Consider the following 19,555-nt stretch of genomic DNA (forward strand, 5'->3'; position numbering starts at 1 on the left):
TGACTTCATGTTAGGATGCCTTTCTCGTGACCCTCGCGTTACACGCATTCTGGCCACTACGAATTACTGGGTGTACACACTGCTCGACCCACGGTATAAGGAGAACCTTTCCACTCTCATTCCCGAAGAGGAAAGGGGTTCGAGAATGATGCTATACCACAGGGCGCTGGTGGACAAACTGATGGTAAACTTCCCATCCGACAGCGCTAGTGGCCGAAGGCGCAGTTCCCAGGGCCAGGTAGCAGGGGAGGCGCAGAGATCAGGCAGCATGTACAGCGCAGGCAGGGAAACATTCTCCAAGGCCTTTGCCAGCTCCCCAGCAAGACTGTGTCACCGGTCCCCAGTCAAGGCTGAGTTGGCGGGAGCACTGTAAAAGGATGGTGAGGGAGTACGTAGCCGATCGCACGACCGTCCTCAGTGACGCCTCTGCCCCCTACAACTACTGGGTGTCGAAGATGAACACGTGGCCTGAACTCGCGCTGTATGCCCTGGAGGTGCTTGCTTGTCCTGCGGCTAGCGTCTTGTCAGAGAGTGTGTTTAGTGTGGCTGGGGGAATCATCACGGATAAGCGTACCCACCTGTCAACCGACAGTGCCGACAGGCTTACACTCATCAAGATGAACAAAGCCTGGATTTCCCCAGACTTCTCTTCTTCACCAGCGGACAGCAGCGATACCTAAGCAATACGTAGGCTGCACCCGCGGATGGAAGCATCGTTCTCTATCACCATCAAAAATGGGGACCTTTTTGCTTCATCAATCTGTGTATAATATTCCTCCTCCTCCTCCTGAAACCTCACGTAATCACGCCGAACGGGCAATTTTTCTTAGGCCCACAAGGCTCAGTCATATAATTTTTGTAAACAATTTTTAGACGTTTCAATGCTTATTAAAGCGTTGAAACTTTCACCTCAACCAATTTTTATTTTAACTGGGCTGCCTCCAAGCCTAGTTACAAATTAAGCCACATTAACCAAAGCGATTAATGGGTTTCACCTGCCCTCTTGGTTGGGCATGGGCAATTTTTCTGACGTATATTAGTACTGTTGGTACACCAATTTTTGGGGGCCCTCGCCTACAGTGTAATCCAATTAATTTTTAGCCCACCTGCATTACAGCTGACGTTACATCAGCTGTGTTTGGCACTGCAATGGAATATATTTATGTACCGCCGGTGGGTTCCAGGGAGCCACCCATGCCGTGGGTCCACAGGGAGTTGTAACTGCATGTGTCCACTTCTAAAGAACCCCAGTCTGACTGGGGCATGCAGTGTGGGCCGAAGCCCACCTGCATTAAGCACGACATTACCTCAGCTGTGATGGGCAATGCAATGGGATATATTTATGTACCGCCGGTGGGTTCCAGGGAGCCACCCATGCCGTGGGTCCACAGGGAGTTGTAACTGCATGTGTCCACTTCTAAAGAACCCCAGTCTGACTGGGGCATGCAGTGTGGGCCGAAGCCCACCTGCATTAAGCACGACATTACCTCAGCTGTGATGGGCAATGCAATGGGATATATTTATGTACCGCCGGTGGGTTCCAGGGAGCCACCCATGCCGTGGGTCTACAGGGAGTTGTAACTGCATGTGTCCACTTCTAAAGAACCCCAGTCTGACTGGGGCATGCAGTGTGGGCCGAAGCCCACCTGCATTAAGCACGACATTACCTCAGCTGTGTTGGGCACTGCAATGGGATATATTTATGTACCGCCGGTGGCTTCCTGGCACCCACCCATGCCGTGGATCCACAGGGAGTTGTAACTGCATGTGTCCACTTCTAAAGAACCCCAGTCTGACTGGGGCATGCAGTGTGGGCCGAAGCCCACCTGCATTAAGCACGACATTACCTCAGCTGTGATGGGCAATGCAATGGGATATATTTATGTACCGCCGGTGGGTTCCAGGGAGCCACCCATGCCGTGGGTCCACAGGGAGTTGTAACTTCATGTGTCCACTTCTAAAGAACCCCAGTCTGACTGGGGCATGCAGTGTGGGCCGAAGCCCACCTGCATTAAGCACGACATTACCTCAGCTGTGTTGGGCACTGCAATGGGATATATTTATGTACTGCCAGTGGCTTCCTGGCACCCACCCATGCTGTCGGTCCACAGGGAGTTGTAACTGCATGTGTCCACTTCTAAAGAATCCCAGTCTGACTGGGGCATGCAGTGTGGGCCGAAGCCCACCTGCATTAAGCACGACATTACCTCAGCTGTGTTGGGCACTGCAATGGGATATATTTATGTACCGCCGGTGGCTTCCTGGCACCCACCCATGCTGTTGGTCCACAGGGAGTTGTAACTGCATGTGTCCACTTCTAAAGAACCCCAGTCTGACTGGGGCATGCAGTGTGGGCCGAAGCCCACCTGCATTAAGCACGACATTACCTCAGCTGTGTTGGGCACTGCAATGCGATATATTTATGTACCGCCGGTGGCTTCCTGGCACCCACCCATGCTGTCGGTCCACAGGGAGTTGTAACTGCATGTGTCCACTTCTAAAGAACCCCAGTCTGACTGGGGCATGCAGTGTGGGCCGAAGCCCACCTGCATTAAGCACGACATTACCTCAGCTGTGATGGGCAATGCAATGGGATTTATTTATATACCGCCGGTGGCTTCCTGGCACCCACCCATGCTGTCGGTCCACAGGGACTTCACAATAGGGAGTTGTACCTGCCTGTGTCTATGAATTAAAAACCCCGGTCAGGTTGGGGCATGCAGTGTGGCCCGAAGTCCACCTGCATTTAATCGGACGTTACCTCAGCTGTGCTGGGCACTGCAATGGGATATTTTTATGTACCGCCGGTGGGTTCCAGGGAGCCACCCATGCTGTGGGTGCACACGGAATTCCCATTGCGGAGTTGTACCTGCCTGTGACTATTTATAAAAAACCGCGGTCTGACTGGGGCATGCAGACACCTTTACAGAATGAATAGTGTGTGGCACATAGGTTCCCCATTGCTATGCCCACGTGTGCAGCTCCAGATGGAGGTGGCACAGGATTGGATTTCTCATTGCTTCTGTACAGCATTGTGGACTATCGCCCCGCCCCTTTTAAAGAGGGTCACTGCCTAGCCGTGCCAACCCTCTGCAGTGTGTGCCTGCTTTTCCTCTGGCAGACGCACTTATAAATAGACATGAGAGTGGCGTGGCATGAGGGCAGCTGAAGGCTGGGCAGGGACAGTTTGGTGTGCGCTGTGGACACTGGGTCGTGGGGGGGGGGGCAGCATGTAAGCCAGGAGAAGTGGCAGAGGAGTGTCATGCAGGCAGTGATTGTGCTTTGTTGGAGGTAGTGTGGTGCTTAGCTTAGGTATGCATTGCTAATGAGGGCTTTTCAGAAGTCAAAGTTGTTGGGAGGGGGGGGCACTCTTGCCGCTATTGTGGCTTAATAGTGGGACCTGGGAACTTGAGATGCAGCCCAATATGTAGCCCCTCACCTGCCCTATCCGTTTCTGTGTCGTTCCCATCACTTTCTTGAATTGCCCAGATTTTCACAAAGGAAAACCTTAGCGAGCATCGGCGATATACAAAAATGCTCGGGTCGCCATTGACTTCAATGGGGTTCGTTACTCGGAACGAACCCTCGAGCATCGCGAAAAGTTCGTCCCGAGTAACGAGCACCCAAGCATTTTGGTGCTCGCTCATCTCTAGCCTTGATGCCTTTCTTGAGCGATACAATATGGTACAATCATTAATAACATCAGAAAGGTCGGTGATCCAGGGATTATTTTGATTGCCAAATTAAAGTCAGGAAGGAATTTTTTAGGGAAAAATTGGGAAAAAATCTACTGCATTTTTTTTCCATCCACGAATTAACATTGGTGGTAATAGCCTGAACTGGATGGACATGTTTCTTTTTTCGGCCTTACATAATATGTTACTACCATGTGTCCCCGAAAATAAAACCCTGTCTTATATTAATTTTTGCCCTAAAAGAGGGACAGAGTTTTATTCGAGGGATGTCTTATACTTAACTAGCAGGCACTGTCTGGGTCCCTCCCACTGGTCTCTGGAGCTCCAGTGCTCTTGCTTCAGTCCTCAGCAGTCAACAGAACATGGCTTCCTGGTAACAGAGTTTGTAAACCCCACCCTCAGTAAGCAATGGCTCCGATTGGCTCTCGAGCATCGCAGCTCAGCCAATCAATGCAGCACTCGAGAACCAATCATAGCCATCGCTTACTGGAGGAGGGCTTTACGAACTTCACTACCAGGAAGTGATGTTCTGTCAGCTGGTGAGGACTGAAGCAAGAGCGCCGGAGTTCCAGAGACCAGCGGGAGGGACTCGGATGGTGCCTGCTAGGTACGTATTGCTCTTTTTAATGTTATGTAACTAGTGCTTATTTTCAGGGTAAGGCTTACATTTTTTAGCGCCAGCCTCCTTGAAAATCAGGGTAGGGCTAATTTTCAGGGTAGTTCCTATTTTCGGGAAAACACGGTATGTCTCAAGCACACCTGATGTAATTAATCAAGGGCTTCATTAGTAGCATTAGGTGTTCTTGAGATAAAACACGTCAAATGTACTTGTACTGAATTCTGTACTGTACAGTACTTGTACTGAATACAGAATTGATCACTGTGATGTTAGCTATATTTCTAATATGCAAGCAAAGTCGAGAAAGTGGTCCAAAAAAAGCTAAGAAAAAGGATTATTCTTTTGCACAAACAAGGAAAAGAATATAAAAATATAGTAAAGGCACTGAATGTTCCTGAAGATACAACTGTAAGCAGAGTTTGCAACTGAAAATTTAAAGGAACACTGTCTATGCTAAGTGGATGTGGCAGAAATGGAGAAACTACCACCAGCTTCAACCTGGAGGCGGTAGGTGATCAAAAACCCTTGAGTGACTGCAGAAGACCTGCATGAAGATTTGATCGCGGTAGGTTTCGATTTGGACAATAAGGTGCATACTAAACACTGAAGGTCTTCAAGCCCAAACTGCAAGACATACACCTTTACTGACTCAAACGCACAAGACAATTTGGCTCTAATATGCTGAAACTCATATTAATAAGCCACAGAAGTTTGGGGATTCTGTTCTGCGGGGCAATGAAACAAAAGTAGAGCTTTTCAGGCCTATGGATCAGCGGTATGTCTGGAGGAGGAAGAATGAAGCATATGCTGAACAGAATGCCCTGCCTACAGTGAAGCACGGCGGTGGCTTGGAGATGCTCTGGGGCTGCTTTGCTTCTTCGGTCACTAGAAACCTGCAGCAAGTCAAGTATCAGGAAGGGAGAAAAGGTCATGGCAAGATATAATGATTTGAGACTTATTGGAGTTTAATGAAGATAAAGCTGCAGTTTGGCTTTGAGCAATTAAGATGTATTTTGGGACTTTATATCGGATAGGTGGCGATCTAAGTTGTGGGAGCCGCTTGCTGTGCCCTGGACATCCCTACATTGTGCAGCAGCCCTTAAGCTTACTGCAAGCACAGTGGTCAAGGAAGCCAAAGGATCATGAGGTTCAGGTGATTGCCTTGAAGGAAATATAAAAAATGTCAAGTTCATGAAAGTGTTTTATATTTCCGTACCAACTAGAGTACATTGGTTATTGATTCATACAACATTATATTACCTCGTGTACAGAAGCGGGTGATGTGCTATTCTGTTTCTTTTTATCCCCTGTAATTAAAAAATTCTAATAAAAAATGAAATATGAAAAACAATGTATTACCTAATAAAAAGCGCTTGCTTTGATAGGTGTAATCAAGAGCCCCTTGGATCTGACCTTGTAAACACATACAGAGAGCAGCCTTCCGGAGGCTAGAACATTTTCGGTAGATTAGCTGAGCCAGTGCCAGGCATGTGACCTTGTGGTATGGCTCTCTCTCTCCGTAATCCCAAATTACATCCCCCAGAGCTTCAGAAAATGTTATCCTGGAACAGAGAGATGACAAATACAATGAGTTCTGTTAATCATATTTAATTAATAATAAACCATTACTGTTCCGTGTAAAATAAAATTGACTTTAACACTTTTATCATGACCCGCTGTCCTAAAATAATGTGTGCATCAACGATCTCCTTACATATTAGTGTACCTGCTATAAAGGCAGACCATGCCATTGCTAAAGGGATTATCTTTCCCACATCCAAAAAATTCTGCTTGTAAAATTGGACTCTTTAAACCCATAAGCAGCCATCCTTTCTATGTCATGAAGGCTGAGATGTTAGTACTGCATAATGTGCGGTAGTGCTCGCAGCTCTGCAACTTCTGGAAAGGTGAGAAGGAATAGTTGGCGTAGGGTGGCTCCTGGGGTGGTGGAAGAGCAGAAGTTGCTGAACACCCTTAAAGGGGTTGTCCCGCGGCAGCAAGTGGGTCTATACACTTCTGTATGGCCATATTAATGCACTTTGTAATGTACATTGTGCATTAATTATGAGCCATACAGAAGTTATCAAAAGTTTTATACTTACCTGCTCCGTTGCTGGCGTCCTCGTTTCCATGGTGCCGACTAATTTTCGGCCTCTAATGGCCAAATTAGCCGCGCTTGCGCAGTCCTGGTCTTCTGCTGTCTTCAATGGGGCTGCTCGTGCAGAATGCCGACTCCGTGTAGCTCCGCCCCGTCACGTGCCGATTCCAGCCAATCAGGAGGCTGGAATCGGCAATGGACCACACAGAAGCCCTGCGGTCCACAGAGAGACAGGATCCCGGCGGCCATCTTCAGCAAGTGAGTATAAAGACGCCGGACCGCCGGGATTCGGGTAAGTACTACCCGGTGTGTTTTTTTAACCCCTGCATCGGGGTTGTCTCGCGCCGAACGGGGGGGGGGGGGGGGGGGTTAAAAAAAACCAAAAAAAAACCGTTTCGGCGCGGGACAACCCCTTTAAGCCCAATTTATACGCAACGTAAGACAATGCAGCTGACCACATGCTGGGATTTGCTGCGGGAGGCTCATTTACACACAAATGAAGATAATAAATTGCTAAGGGACATTAAAGCAAAACGATTGCTTAAGGCCCACTTAGATGCAACGATGATCACTCAAAATTTTCTCAAACGTCAGTTTGAGTGACAGTTTTGAGCGATCATTTTGCATAAACTCTTAAGTAGCTACTCAGGTACTTTAGAGGTTATTAGCATGCAAATGAAGCTCACTGAATGCAGATAACAGCCGGAGGTCTGTTATCTGCATTCAGCCCCTTTGTTCTCCAGTGGGACTGCAGTTGAAAGAATACTATCAGCGCTATCCTGCTGAGAACTCAGCGTGCGGTCCTGATAAGACACATCACTGACTTTAAGCTGGCTTGAAGTCAGCAATGAATGAAAAGTGCACGATGGGCGCAGCGATTATCGCTCAAAAGATGGCTTTTGAGCGAATTTTGAGCGATAATCGTTGTGTCTAAATAGGCCTTTAAACTGTCAATCTTTCAATCGTTTGAAAGATTGTCTTTGTGTGTAAATGGGCCTTTAGCCAGGGATGGTTGTACCATTCTACTTTTTTTCAGGGGCCATTATTTTAGGCAATGCCTTGTGTGGTATAATTAAAGATTTGCTAATAAACATCATGGAGCTCTGCGGAGCTGCAGGGTGCCCACAAGCCAATGGATGTAATGTATGCTCAATAATGTCAGTTGGTGCTATATCATGCATCCAGACATCCATTCACACACCAATTTTCACTTGTTTTAACTGGCTTCAGGTGAAATGTTCTCCAGCTAGATACTAAACCACAAGATTAACCCCTTGACACTAAAGGGCATACATGTACATTCTCCGGTGACAGAGCTTGTATGCAAGGGGCTTGGAAGCCGAGCCCACTCCATATAGAGCGGGTTTCACACTTGCCCACAACAACCATGGCCTACCCTCAAGCTGATTACGGCTGTTAACCCTTTAAATGCTGTCAATTCTGATAGTGGAATTTAAATCCCCTGATCAGCAGTTCAGAATGCTACCCCCCGTGCGATGGGATCGCGAGGTGCCGCACAGGGCCTTCTGAAGGCTCTCATGGCTGCCATGTATTTCTGCCTTTAAGACGGGCCTGTGGCCTGTCCTAATAGAATGTTGGCAGAAATACCACATACTACAATACTGAAGTACTGCATTCTACGGCATAAGTGATCAAACGATCGCGAGTTCAAATCCCCTGTGGACAGTAAAAATAAGTGATAAAAAGTATTTTATTATTGGAAAAAAAAGAGGAAAAAAAGTTTAAAAATCCCACCTTTTCTGATATTTCTAATTAAGAATCAAAGCAAAAAAAACCTAAAACATATTTTGTATTGCTTTGTCCATAAGAGTCTGATTTATGAAAATAACACATTATTTATCCTGCACTGTGAACATAGTCAGGAAAAAAAAGGAATACACAATTACAGAATTGCTCTTTTCCAATCACTGCGTCACCCAGAAAAAATGTAATAAAAAACAAAAAGTTGTAGGATTACAAAATGGTACCAATAGAAAGCACAGGTCGTCCCGCAAAATAACAGACCTGGCAAAACCCTATTGATGGTAGATAAAAAAGTTATGGCAGTCGTTTATGAATATAGTTATCATGTCATTTTGCTGCAGTGTGATCCAGTTATTGTGGATTTATGAGACGACAGAAATATGTCTTACCGTTGTTGAGTTACCCAGTGGACAACAAGCTCCATCTTATCATAGTTGAGCGCACAAGTAATAGCTTCCAGCGTAAGAGCTGCATTGACAGGATGCTTGGCTAAGCTGCTGGATTCCATAAGAGCTTCGAAAAACATCATTAAAGGAGAACAACTGTCCTTACCAACTACAACAGCTGAAAAAGACAATATGGACAAGAAATCACAAGAAACCCAAAATATCGCTTTTTAAATAAATTCTTTATTTTCAATTATTTAAAAATATGCAAGGTAAGCGTAAAATCAGGAATACAGGTCAAAACCAGACAAGACAAGGAAAAAGTAACCTGTATTAGAAACATAACACATCAGAAAGCGTAGTCTGGGGTATAGTCCAATGATGCAAATCCAGTCCGAGATTGGGTACTAAAGACGTGACCAGCGTGCGGAAGAAGTAAAACAACAGGGAACGTTCCCTGAGAAGATATATGGACCCACTGCGGAATCCGTAGCGAACTTGTAGAACTGATAAAATTGCGCTTCGAAATGTAGAGAAGAGAAAAGGAAGATTTAGAAAGAGACGGTCTAACTGCGAATTTTATGCAGAATTGCAGGCAGCTTTTAAGCCATTTTTAGTTCCGCATCAAAATACATTAGTTGCCTGCAGAATTTGCGGTGCGCCATATGGTCCAATCCATTCAGTGTGAAAGCTCCCTAATACAGGTCCTAAATGACTAGCTACACTGGCAAAATCAAGGGTTGTCACCTCTTGTGTGGGGAAAGCAGAAGAACTGGGACCCAACCCATCCCTGGGGCTGCTACAAAGCAAGTGCATATAGGCAATAACTGCCATACACAGATGATATGCAAAATCACAAAACACTCTAAACAGAACCTCATCAAGGTTACATGAAGTACTAAACCTGTTGAATAGATGGGAAAGCTCAGAGACAACTCATAAGATTATCATATTTGCTAAGAGACAATAAGGCAGATGTATATAAAGGCCCATTTACATGCACCGACTATTTTTCAAAACTAGTGGAAGTGGAAGTGAGCGATAATTGTGCATTATTCATTCACTTGTCGTTTATCGCTGAGTTTCAGCCTGCATAAAAATAGTCGTTGGTTCGTTCGCTTGCCAGTAGGTTTAAATAGCAGTCATACAGTCTTTCAAACAACTTGAGGGAAGGGGTGATTGCTCAGCTAAACACAATGACTCATGCGGCAGTAGACAGTGAATTTTTCTTCGCACTAATTGAAAACCTCCCACCTAGAGATTCTTCGCATATACACACGCCTACCTGAGCAAACAACATATACAGTGTTTACATAGCTAACTAGGGAAATGGTGAGGATTTCAAACGATTATCTTTACGTGTAAGCGCTCAATATTTGAAAGGAAAACCGTCGTTGGTTTGTTTAAACGACAAATGTTGCGTGTAAATGGGCCTTAAGCCCTCAGGTGCAATAGAGGGAAAACAAAAGAGACAAAATTAGGATGGGCTGTTCTAGGACACAGAAGGAAAGTCCAAACCCTGGCCTGCTACAGAGCAGCCATAACCTAGTGATGTCCCAAATAGTCACTTATTGTAAGTATACTTGTAGTGACCGAGCAGCATACAAGGAGAAAGGTGAGAAGGCCAGGCAATGGAACGAAAGGGACAAAAACCATCACTCTTCTGGAGATCTCAGTGGAGACTGCGGGGATCTCCTGTCATCAACTGTTGGAGGATGATGAGGGCTTGAGAAGGATTTACAACGGGATCGTTGAGTTAAAGGGGGAAGTAGAAAAGCTAACAAATCTTGGAGGTGGAGCTCAGACAAACCAATATATGGAGCTAAGGGGTTATTAAAGGGGTTTTTAGGCACTAAACTATTTATGACCAATCCTTAGACTAGGTAATCAATAGTGGATTGGTAGGGGTCTGCTGCTGGGGATCCTCGTGGATCCGCTGATTGAAGAGGCTGTGCCTCTCAGGTGAGCCCTGCGGCCTCTTCTCAGGTGTGTGACGTCGCATCCATCGGTCATGTGGCTTGAGAGCAGCTGAGTCCTATTCTAGTTAATGGTACTGAACTGAAATACCAGGCACAGCCCCTATATAGTGTACTACTAAAAGCGGAAGAAGAAGGGAGGACACAGCGCTGCTGGTGAGATTAAACGTGCCTGGAAGGTTTCGAGCAGAAATTTATGACAGCAATCAGGGCAATGTGTTTCGGAGTCGGAATGACTCCTTCTTCAGGCAGAATGTTATTTTGATGCTATTTTTGTGTGTATTTATGTCATTTATATTTGTGACTGATCCATGAGAGAACATACTGCCCTAAAGTGTACCAACATTTTAGATGATTTTTCAGAATAACCCTCCATGTGTGCACATGAAGAGCAACACGATTTCTAGCCATTCTGACACGTATACAGATTTTTTATTATTTCGCTCAGAAGGCTGTATCTGTAATTTTCAGCTCTTTGGCAGCACATCTGCATCAGTCATTCTCCCCCTCCCCGACTTTCTCTCTATAGACTTCTATGGGTAGCATGAATCATCCCCCCTCCTTCACTTCCTCTGTTCCAACTCCAATCTGTATGACTAAAAACAGATTTCACTTGACAACAAAAGTGGACTGCAAATTAGAAGGAGGGGAGACCCTTAGTGGCCAGCAATTTGGGTTAGTTTTACATTGGCTATTAGTGGCCCAAGTAATCACTCCAAAGAACAATTACAGAAAACTGTTGCGCTTTATACACATAGGACCAACAGGGCAAGTGAGAGAGAACTGCTCACTTATCAGAGTTGCTTGGTTTTAGCCTAAGTAATTATTGGCCCATGTATACAGGCACTCATTCATCTATGAACAACTGCCTGTTTACTCTGAATTGGCATCCGGAAGGGCTCTCTGCAGTGCTCCGCCCCCATTCAGTGAGCAGTGATCATTAGGATGGTCATTGGGCACTTTAGCGCCCAACAGTTGTCCCGTGTAAAGCCACCCTGAAAGTGAATTTTCAGGACAAAAACAGAATTTTAGGTAAATAAAGGATTTGCACTTTTGCCAGTTATCACATTGGCTACCACATAAACACATACGTTGTTTGAAAAGTCAGTGACCATCTAAGAACCCTGACACTACGTAGCTTAGAAATGAAAACGGTCACGATATAGACTTAGGTATGCAAGTAAACATAGGCAATGCAATAAATAGGACCTAAGGAGTATGGGTTTTTTTTGTATACAGGGCACCCAACTATGTGACTGTGCCTTGCTTCCCCGGCAATAGATGATGGCTCATTTTTAATGGGGAGGTCTTAAGGACTGTTTACATGCAAGGACAATCTTTCAAACGATTGAAAGATTGAAAGTTTCAGTGATCATTTTGCATAAAGTGTTCATGGACACTAATATCCATTAACACTTTATCATCTTCATTTGTGTGTAAAAGGGCGATCGGGAGCTGTTTGGAGAGCCCAGCATGTGGGATGGGCTCTGCACACAGCTGCATTGTTCTCGCATGGGCTGCCGGCAGAATACAATGTAATCTCCTGTCTCCCGCTGAGAACACAGCATGCGGTCTGCTCAGAGATACTTTATCTCTCTGCGGCTGAACGATGGATTTTAAGCTCACCTTAAAATCATTGTTCAGATGAAAAGTGCATGATGTTCGTATTTACACACAACGATTATCGCTCATCTGTGGTCGTTTGAATAAATTTTGAGCGATAATTGTTGCATGTAAATGGGCCTTTTCTTTAAAGCTATATCCAAAATAAGGATCTAGATGACAAAGGTTATTTTTCTCCCTGTAATGGCACTTGTGTATAAGATAAGGACTGGCTTATCACTTGAAGCACCTCTGGTGTAATATGCACCATACATCTACTAGGGAATATGGAGTAGGCTACCAAACAACGGGCTGTGTGACTTGAAAGCCAATCAGCCTTTTTATAAACAAACTCTACGAACCGATAGCATTGTTTTCATAGTCATTGAGCTGACATTATTACATCGATGAGTCCAGGGATCTAAAGCTTGCGTGCACTAGGTTTTGCTGGGTTTGCAATAATTTAGTCAATTTCTTTATATATCTGCTTGATATAGCTCTCCTTTCCTTTACCTCTGAATCTCTCCATCGTCTCCATGTTCCTGAGGATTCCTCTGGGGCTATGTGCGGCATAGACTGCGGCAGCCTTGTACTGACCATTAACAAACAGCTCATTAAACCTGCGAGGACACAACACAAACTCAATGTCAGAGCGGCTAGGAGAATAACACTGTGTTCAGATGAATTCACTTATCATCTGCCACATGGGCATCACAGTTAATAAGGTTAATTAGTTGTACAACGGGTTTTCTTTGTCTGAATTAGTTTTCCTTTATCCCATGAGAAAAAAGATGTCTGAACTGTTAGTAATATTTTCTAAAATAACTTACCCCGTGCATCTGTTCTCAGGCCTATTACACTGAAGTTGTAAGGAAGGAGATTAGTGCAGGCCTTAAGTCCCATTTAGACACAACAATTTCCGCTCAAAATTCGCTCAAAGCCGTCTTTTGAGCAATAACCGTTGCGTTTAAATGCACAGACATTGTGAAGTTTTCATGCATGATTCATTCCTCGCTCAATTCTAGTTTTCTAGAGTCAGCAGCACTGATAAGATTCTTTCAGCTCGTGTCCCGCTGGTGGTCCAACTAGCAGGATCCCCACAAATCCTGAGAATGAAGGACCCCTAGTGCATTTCTAGTGTTAGATTACTAATTAGAGATGAGCGAGCGTACTCGCTAAGGCAAACTACTTGACCGAGTAGTGCCTTATGCGAGTACCTGCCCGCTCGTCTCTAAAGATTCGGGTGCCGGTGGGGGAGAGCGGTGAGTTGCGGGAGTGAGCAGGAAGGAGAGAGTAAGATAGAGATCTCCCCCCGGTTCCTCTTCGCTCTCCCTCGTCGCTCCCCGCCCCCCGCCGACACCCGAATCTTTAGAGACGAGCGGGCAGGTACTTGCATCAGGCACTACTCGCTTGAGTAGTTTGCCTTAGCGAGTACGCTCACTCATCTCTACTACTAATGTATTATACCTGCTGTCTGATTGGCAAGAGCTGCTCATGGAATCTATGCTAGCTAATCAGAGAGCAGTGTGCTAAAAACCCAGAACCAAAACCAGCAGATTGGACTAATAGCAGGGAAGTGTAAGTGCAGATAATACCCCTCACCCCATTCAATTCTGGGAAGAATTTTGTCTCAAAACCGGAGGGTCACTTGTAGGTAAGTGCTATGTGCACATTGAAAAACCCACACTTAAATAGTGAAGACAGCATACATATAAACAGGGACTAACTAATCATTGCAGCTACTCCATCTTTATGATTAGTTTCTCCCTATAAATCTATTACATCACGGGAACCATTGAAAAGGATACCACAGCATTCTCGAGTTATTCTGCCAAGCCGGCGTCCTCAGAGGTAAAGTTAAAGGTACTGTCTGCTGCTGGACAAATAAAGATGGTTGCACCTCTTCTCTGAGTACTTGATGTACACTGTGCATTAATTTGCATCATTAGTCTAAGACACTATACACACTACTTTGATTGGGCAGTGCTGATCATGTGAGCAACATTGACCAGTCAGAGCAGCATGTAGTAGTGTGGGGACTAGCAATGCATCAGGTAGTCAGAGAAGAGGTGCTGCCATCTTTGTTTGTCCAGAACGAAAGGGTCTCTTTAAAGGAGATGTCTCGAGGAAGCAGTTAAATTTTTTTTTTGCCCAGTCCCCCCCATTAAGTACACATTACTAAGCCCCCCTGTAAATGACATTTCTAGCTGGTTCGTACTTACCGTTCCAGCGTTTCAGCAACTTATAAAAGTTTCCTCAAGATGGCCGCCGGCTCTTTCCCCGTCGCTCGCTGCAGCCCGACGTGCGCGCTCCCGAGACGCTGCCAGCTGTGTCTCCATGGCAACCGGACGCATCGCAGCCGCCGACCAGACGCCCCGCAGCCGCCGACCAGACGCCCACCGCCAGGCAGCAGGTAAGGCGCTAGCCCCCGGCTCCCCAGCGCTAGACCCTCAGCCCAGGTGAAGGCCCCGGAGCCCAGCGCTAGGTTCCGGAGCCCAGCGCTAGTTCCCCCGGCCTAGCGGCAGCCCCCCCCGGCCTAGCGGCAGCCCCCCCATCGCAGCGACAGCCCCCCCCGGCCTAGCGGCAGCCCCCCCCGGCGCAGCGACAGCCCCCCCCCGGCGCAGCGGCAGCCCGGCGCAGCGGCAGCCCCCCCCCCGGCGCAGCCCGGCGCAGCGGCAGCCCCCCCCCACAAATCACTTACCTGGGAGGCTTCTCGGGGCTGCTGGGCTGGGCTGGGCTTCTCCGCTGGGCAGCTCCAGTTTCTGCACCTTCCTCTAACAGAGGAAGGTACAGAATGGCCGCTGCAGCGCGCTCCCGAGCAGTGACAGCTCGTCTGCGCATGCGCAGAAGAGCTGTAGCGGGGAGCACACTGAAGCGGCTCGTGCTGAATGGAGAAGACCGGACTGCGCAAGCGCGTCTAAAAAAGCAAGCTGCCAGCGAATTTAGACGGAACCATGGAGACGAGGACGCTAGCAACGGAGCAGGTAAGTGGAATAACTTCTGTATGGCTCATATTTAATGCACAATGTACATTACAAAGTGCATTAATATGGCCATACGGAAGTGTATAGACCCACTTGGTTTCGCGAGACCACCCCTTTAATTATGTAGTGAACACAATAATAATGCAGTGATTTCACTACTAATCTTCCATTTTAAATACAAAGTCTTATATTTGATTGGACGTTTCCTTTAACCCTTTTCAATCCACTGTCTGACGTCTAAAGACATTATGATTTAAGGCTGTACAGCTCTAATGTTGGAAGACATCCGTCGGGGTTCTCTTACTGTATATTGCCAGCCTCTCTGCTGTCAGAGCCTATCCAAAGTGTCACCTCATGCAGTACTGACTTTAGCCAGCATATAGCGCCATTGTATTATGGCAGAAAAAGAGTAAGCCCCCCTAGGAAAACCAGGATACAAACTGGATTGGGAAGAGTTAAAATACAAAAAAAGAAATGAAACATGAGCGCTCTGCAGAATTTGTTATATTGATCCTGGCCTGATGTCTGATAATAGCATCCTGTTATGGATTACAAACGTTTTGCGGGCAAAGCAATAGATCTTGCTGCAGTAAAAGAAGCAGAAGCAGCCCAATCTCAGTTATACCAGCCTGACCTAAAGTGTGTAGTGAGAAAATAATGCCTTCAGTCTCAGTAGATGAGTGCAAAGGAATATATTGTCTCTGTATTGTTTTACTATTGTAAAACTATTAACAGGAGTTGTCCTACAACTAAATATTATATTTCTTTAATAGATTAGGCAAAACAGAACAAATTCTCAATTGAGATTATAAAAAAAAACACGTCCTTGTGTGTAATATTAGGCCTCATGTCCACAAGAAAAATAAAATTCAAAATCTGCAGCAGATCACCCGCATGCGTGATCCGCACCTAAAATTTCCCAATGGAATGTATTGACCACCCGCGGGTAGATAAATAGTCGCAGATGGTATTTTAAAGTGATTTAAAAATTTCATGCGTGTGAAAAAAAACGCGACACGCTCCATTTAGGCCTCATGTCCACGGGGAAAATCAGGCCCGCCGCGGATTCTTCATGCAGAATCCTGCAGCGGGTCCCTCCTTTCAGGCGGACATGAGGCCTAAAAAGAAGATTAAACTCACCTGTCCGGACGCTGCGGATCTTCCCTCCGTCGCAGCTGGATCTTCTTTCTTCGGCCCGGCGGATGTGCTTGGCACGCCGGTAGCGTGCCGCACGCATGCGTGGGGCACTCCATTTTTTTTTGAACTCCTGCTCTCCAAATTCAGGTAGGGTGTTCCGCGGATCCGGATGGTTTCCATAGGCTTCAATAGAAGCCTGTGGGAGCCGTCCCCACGGGAGACCCGCACTAAAATGGAGCATGCTGCGGGTGTTTTTCCGCACACGCAATCCGCCCCTCAAGGGAAAAGGACATCCGCAGGTATTAAACGACCTGCGGGTGTCCAATGCATCCCTATGGGGCGCGGATTACTCTGCGGTTTTTAATTTAATTTTTTGCAGTGGACATGAGGCCTTACTGTTATATACCTGTTGTGGCTCCCCCTGCTGTTCTTTTGATTTCCTCTTAGAGCATCGATCTAATGTGTCTAGTGCTAGTAAGAAAAAGTTGCCATCTCTTATTTGCTAACTTGCACAATAGCAGGAATCACTATGCCGTCCAGGTACAAGAGGATACAAGTAGTGGGACTGAGCATATGTGCCACCGCCACTGGACACATTAGGTGAACAGTCTGTGAAGGAATCAATAGAGCAGCAGGGGACACCATAGCAGGTATGCAAAAGCTAGTGGTATAGCTATAGGGGTCACGGTTGTGACTGGGCCCTTACTTGGGGCGAGGCAGTCGGAGAGGAGAATCTGCTGTTAGTCCCAAGCCAATACAAAAATAACATGTTTAACAATCTTGTTCTCAGTTTAGAATATACTATGTTGATAAAGTCAACATGAAGTAGGTGCTGATGACCTGTGCTGGTCAACCAAAGGTGACATTAGCACTGTGAGATAGGGTAGAATAGGTTTGGCGGAGCTGAGGCTCAGGTGAGACCTGCCAGTAGATCATACTTTAAGTTTGAATGAACTCCAATCGTGTAGATGTTCTTATATAAAAGTCACTTAATAATGAACCAGCAAGTGTAACGCGTTTTGAGATTCACAGACCTTTTCATCAGACAGCTGGGTTATACATAAGTGGTTGTGTACATATGAAGTTCCTCACAGTCTGGAAAGCGATAAAAACCACAAACCATTGGGGGCCAGCGGTTTTAGCTAAGGTGGCCGAGGGCAGCAAAAACAAAAAAAAAGCTAAATCCGTAGCTCTTTCAAACCTCTTCTACTCTAATTACTATTCAAGGCACTATGGATGCAGTGATTGTGTAGAGGTGTAGAAAATGTAGGGAAGGTGTTGTAAAAGCAAAGAGCCAAAAATGTCTATATGTCAAATTCTGAAGAGACAAGTTGTGACTGGGAGAAGTCATCGTGACGGCCTGCGGCTAATGGAGAAAAAAATGGAAAATGAATGACTCGAGTCAGAGTGAATGTAATCTGTGATCACTGGATATAATGGTACTGTAATTACTTAAATGGTCTGCAGAGCACCTGTGTAGAGCTGATATCTACGATTATATGGTCATTGTTTGGATTTGAACTGCCAGGTGTCCAATTAGCAGGTATCAATGACCCTTAAGCGATAAGGGGGAATAGATGGACATATGTCTTGAGGCTCGTGCCCTTAATCTATATAAGAATATGAAAGATCGATGACCGGCAGCTGTGAAGAGAACTTGTGTGGGGATGGGGGCAAAGCTGAACTTTTGCGCCAGGGACCCTGTACATTTAGCTATACCCCTGTTAGTAGCAATATCTAAACAGAGGAACATTTTTGTTTTATGTGATCTAATAAAAAATATAACATTGAATTGTGAGACAACCTCTTCAAGTCTGGATTCACTGAGAAAACCCACGACTTGTTTGATAAATATTAAAAATTAATTTTTAATGGGCAACTTGGCTAATCAGGCATCAGCAACATGGTACCTGTAGCATTTTTGCATTAAATGTCGCAAGAACCACAAGGCCCTTTTCATCTGTGGTCCGTGAATGAACAGTAACTACTATACGTAGACAGACTAATTTCTTATTCAACGGTGTGCTATAGATCTTAGTGATAACAGGATACTTAAACTCCGTTGTTCCTTTCTTTTACAATTAATGACCACAAGCTTTAACACTATACTCCAGGGTTCACGATCCAATCTGGAGCCTTTCGGGTTTCAAGGGTACAATTTCTCCCCCTAGCTATAATAGCAACTGAGTGGAGCATTGATAAACTCTCGAGAAATAAAAGCATAACAGGGTTTCTGTTCAACGTGACTTTCTCTAGTCTATCTGGAAGTGACGTAATTATCAAGAGAAAGCTCCCTATCAATTCCCCTGTTATTTTGTGAAAATCTAGTACCCGTATATAATTGATTAACTGCTTTAGTGGTCAGAATCTGTCGTTGAAACCCACGGGGACAACCTGGGTATTTCTCGACACTTTGTGTGTATTTAGTGTTCGTGTTTGTAATAGTGAGTTCCACTTTTTAAATATCCCCATTAAAAGTTAATTTTTAATATTTATCAAACAAGTTGTGGGTTTTCTCAGTGAATCCTTCAAGTTGTACAGCTAACCCTTCTGTCTCAGTGAATAAACCTTTTCAAGTCTGATATATAAAAAAAATACCTAGTGGGCTACTGTGTGTGTAGTGAAGAACCCCTGGACTGGGCACCATGCAGATCATATTCATAGCTGAAATATATAACAATCTGGTAGAACAGAATATTACCTTTCGACGTATTCCAGCAAAGCCTCTGCTTCCTGTGTCTTACGTGGGTCCAGATCCTCAAATACATTTGTGGAAGGAACTTCATCTACGGGGCAAAATAGTCACTAATCTGTAAAGCTGGATGAATAAGTATTTCCCCATCCAAACAATTGTCATGTCAGGAAATAAGACTAATATCTACTTCAGTATTGCAGTGTAATGTATTTTTAACGTTCGCCTATTAAGTCCTGCCAGAAGAATGCAGTTGGGGGACCAGGAACTGTCAGAATAAGAGCTGTGGGATATCGGGTGAAGTGAGTGTTTTCTCCCCATACTGCTCCCCACAACTGATCTCACAAGTTATGATTGCTGTGTTACATGAGTGCTGTCCAATGACAAGCTTACATTTTGCAGGAGACAGCTGAGGGCAAAATACCTGTTATTTCATTTTCTTTTGCTACCGTTTGCGCTAATGTTTCATAAAGAGAAAGACTTTTATCTGATCTTGCCCAGGAGGAAATTGTGTTCGCAATAACTCTTTTCTTTCTGTAACTGTAAGAAAAAAGGGGAAAAAAAGAAAGTTATTGCAAACTTTCAGTATCTTGAATAAAAAA

General features: G+C 45.3%; 1 protein-coding gene across 2 annotated transcripts in view; it reads right to left on the bottom strand.

The window, feature by feature from the left end:
* Positions 1 to 19,555, bottom strand: part of CLHC1 (clathrin heavy chain linker domain containing 1) — a 68,187-nt gene that overhangs the window by 7,594 nt on the left and 41,038 nt on the right. The window contains exons 6-10 of one of the 2 annotated variants that reach the window (XM_066595709.1): positions 19,378 to 19,493; positions 18,963 to 19,047; positions 12,654 to 12,760; positions 8,566 to 8,740; positions 5,728 to 5,876 (exon numbers count right to left, since the gene is read on the bottom strand). In XM_066595709.1, the coding sequence (XP_066451806.1) occupies positions 5,728 to 5,876; positions 8,566 to 8,740; positions 12,654 to 12,760; positions 18,963 to 19,047; positions 19,378 to 19,493 (632 nt within the window). Of the gene's footprint in view, positions 1 to 5,673; positions 5,877 to 8,565; positions 8,741 to 12,653; positions 12,761 to 18,962; positions 19,048 to 19,377; positions 19,494 to 19,555 lie in introns of both variants that reach the window. The other variant, XM_066595708.1, reaches the window with a different exon arrangement.

This window comes from Eleutherodactylus coqui, chromosome 3 (assembly GCF_035609145.1).
Source record: "Eleutherodactylus coqui strain aEleCoq1 chromosome 3, aEleCoq1.hap1, whole genome shotgun sequence".
Lineage (NCBI taxonomy): Eukaryota > Metazoa > Chordata > Amphibia > Anura > Eleutherodactylidae > Eleutherodactylus > Eleutherodactylus coqui.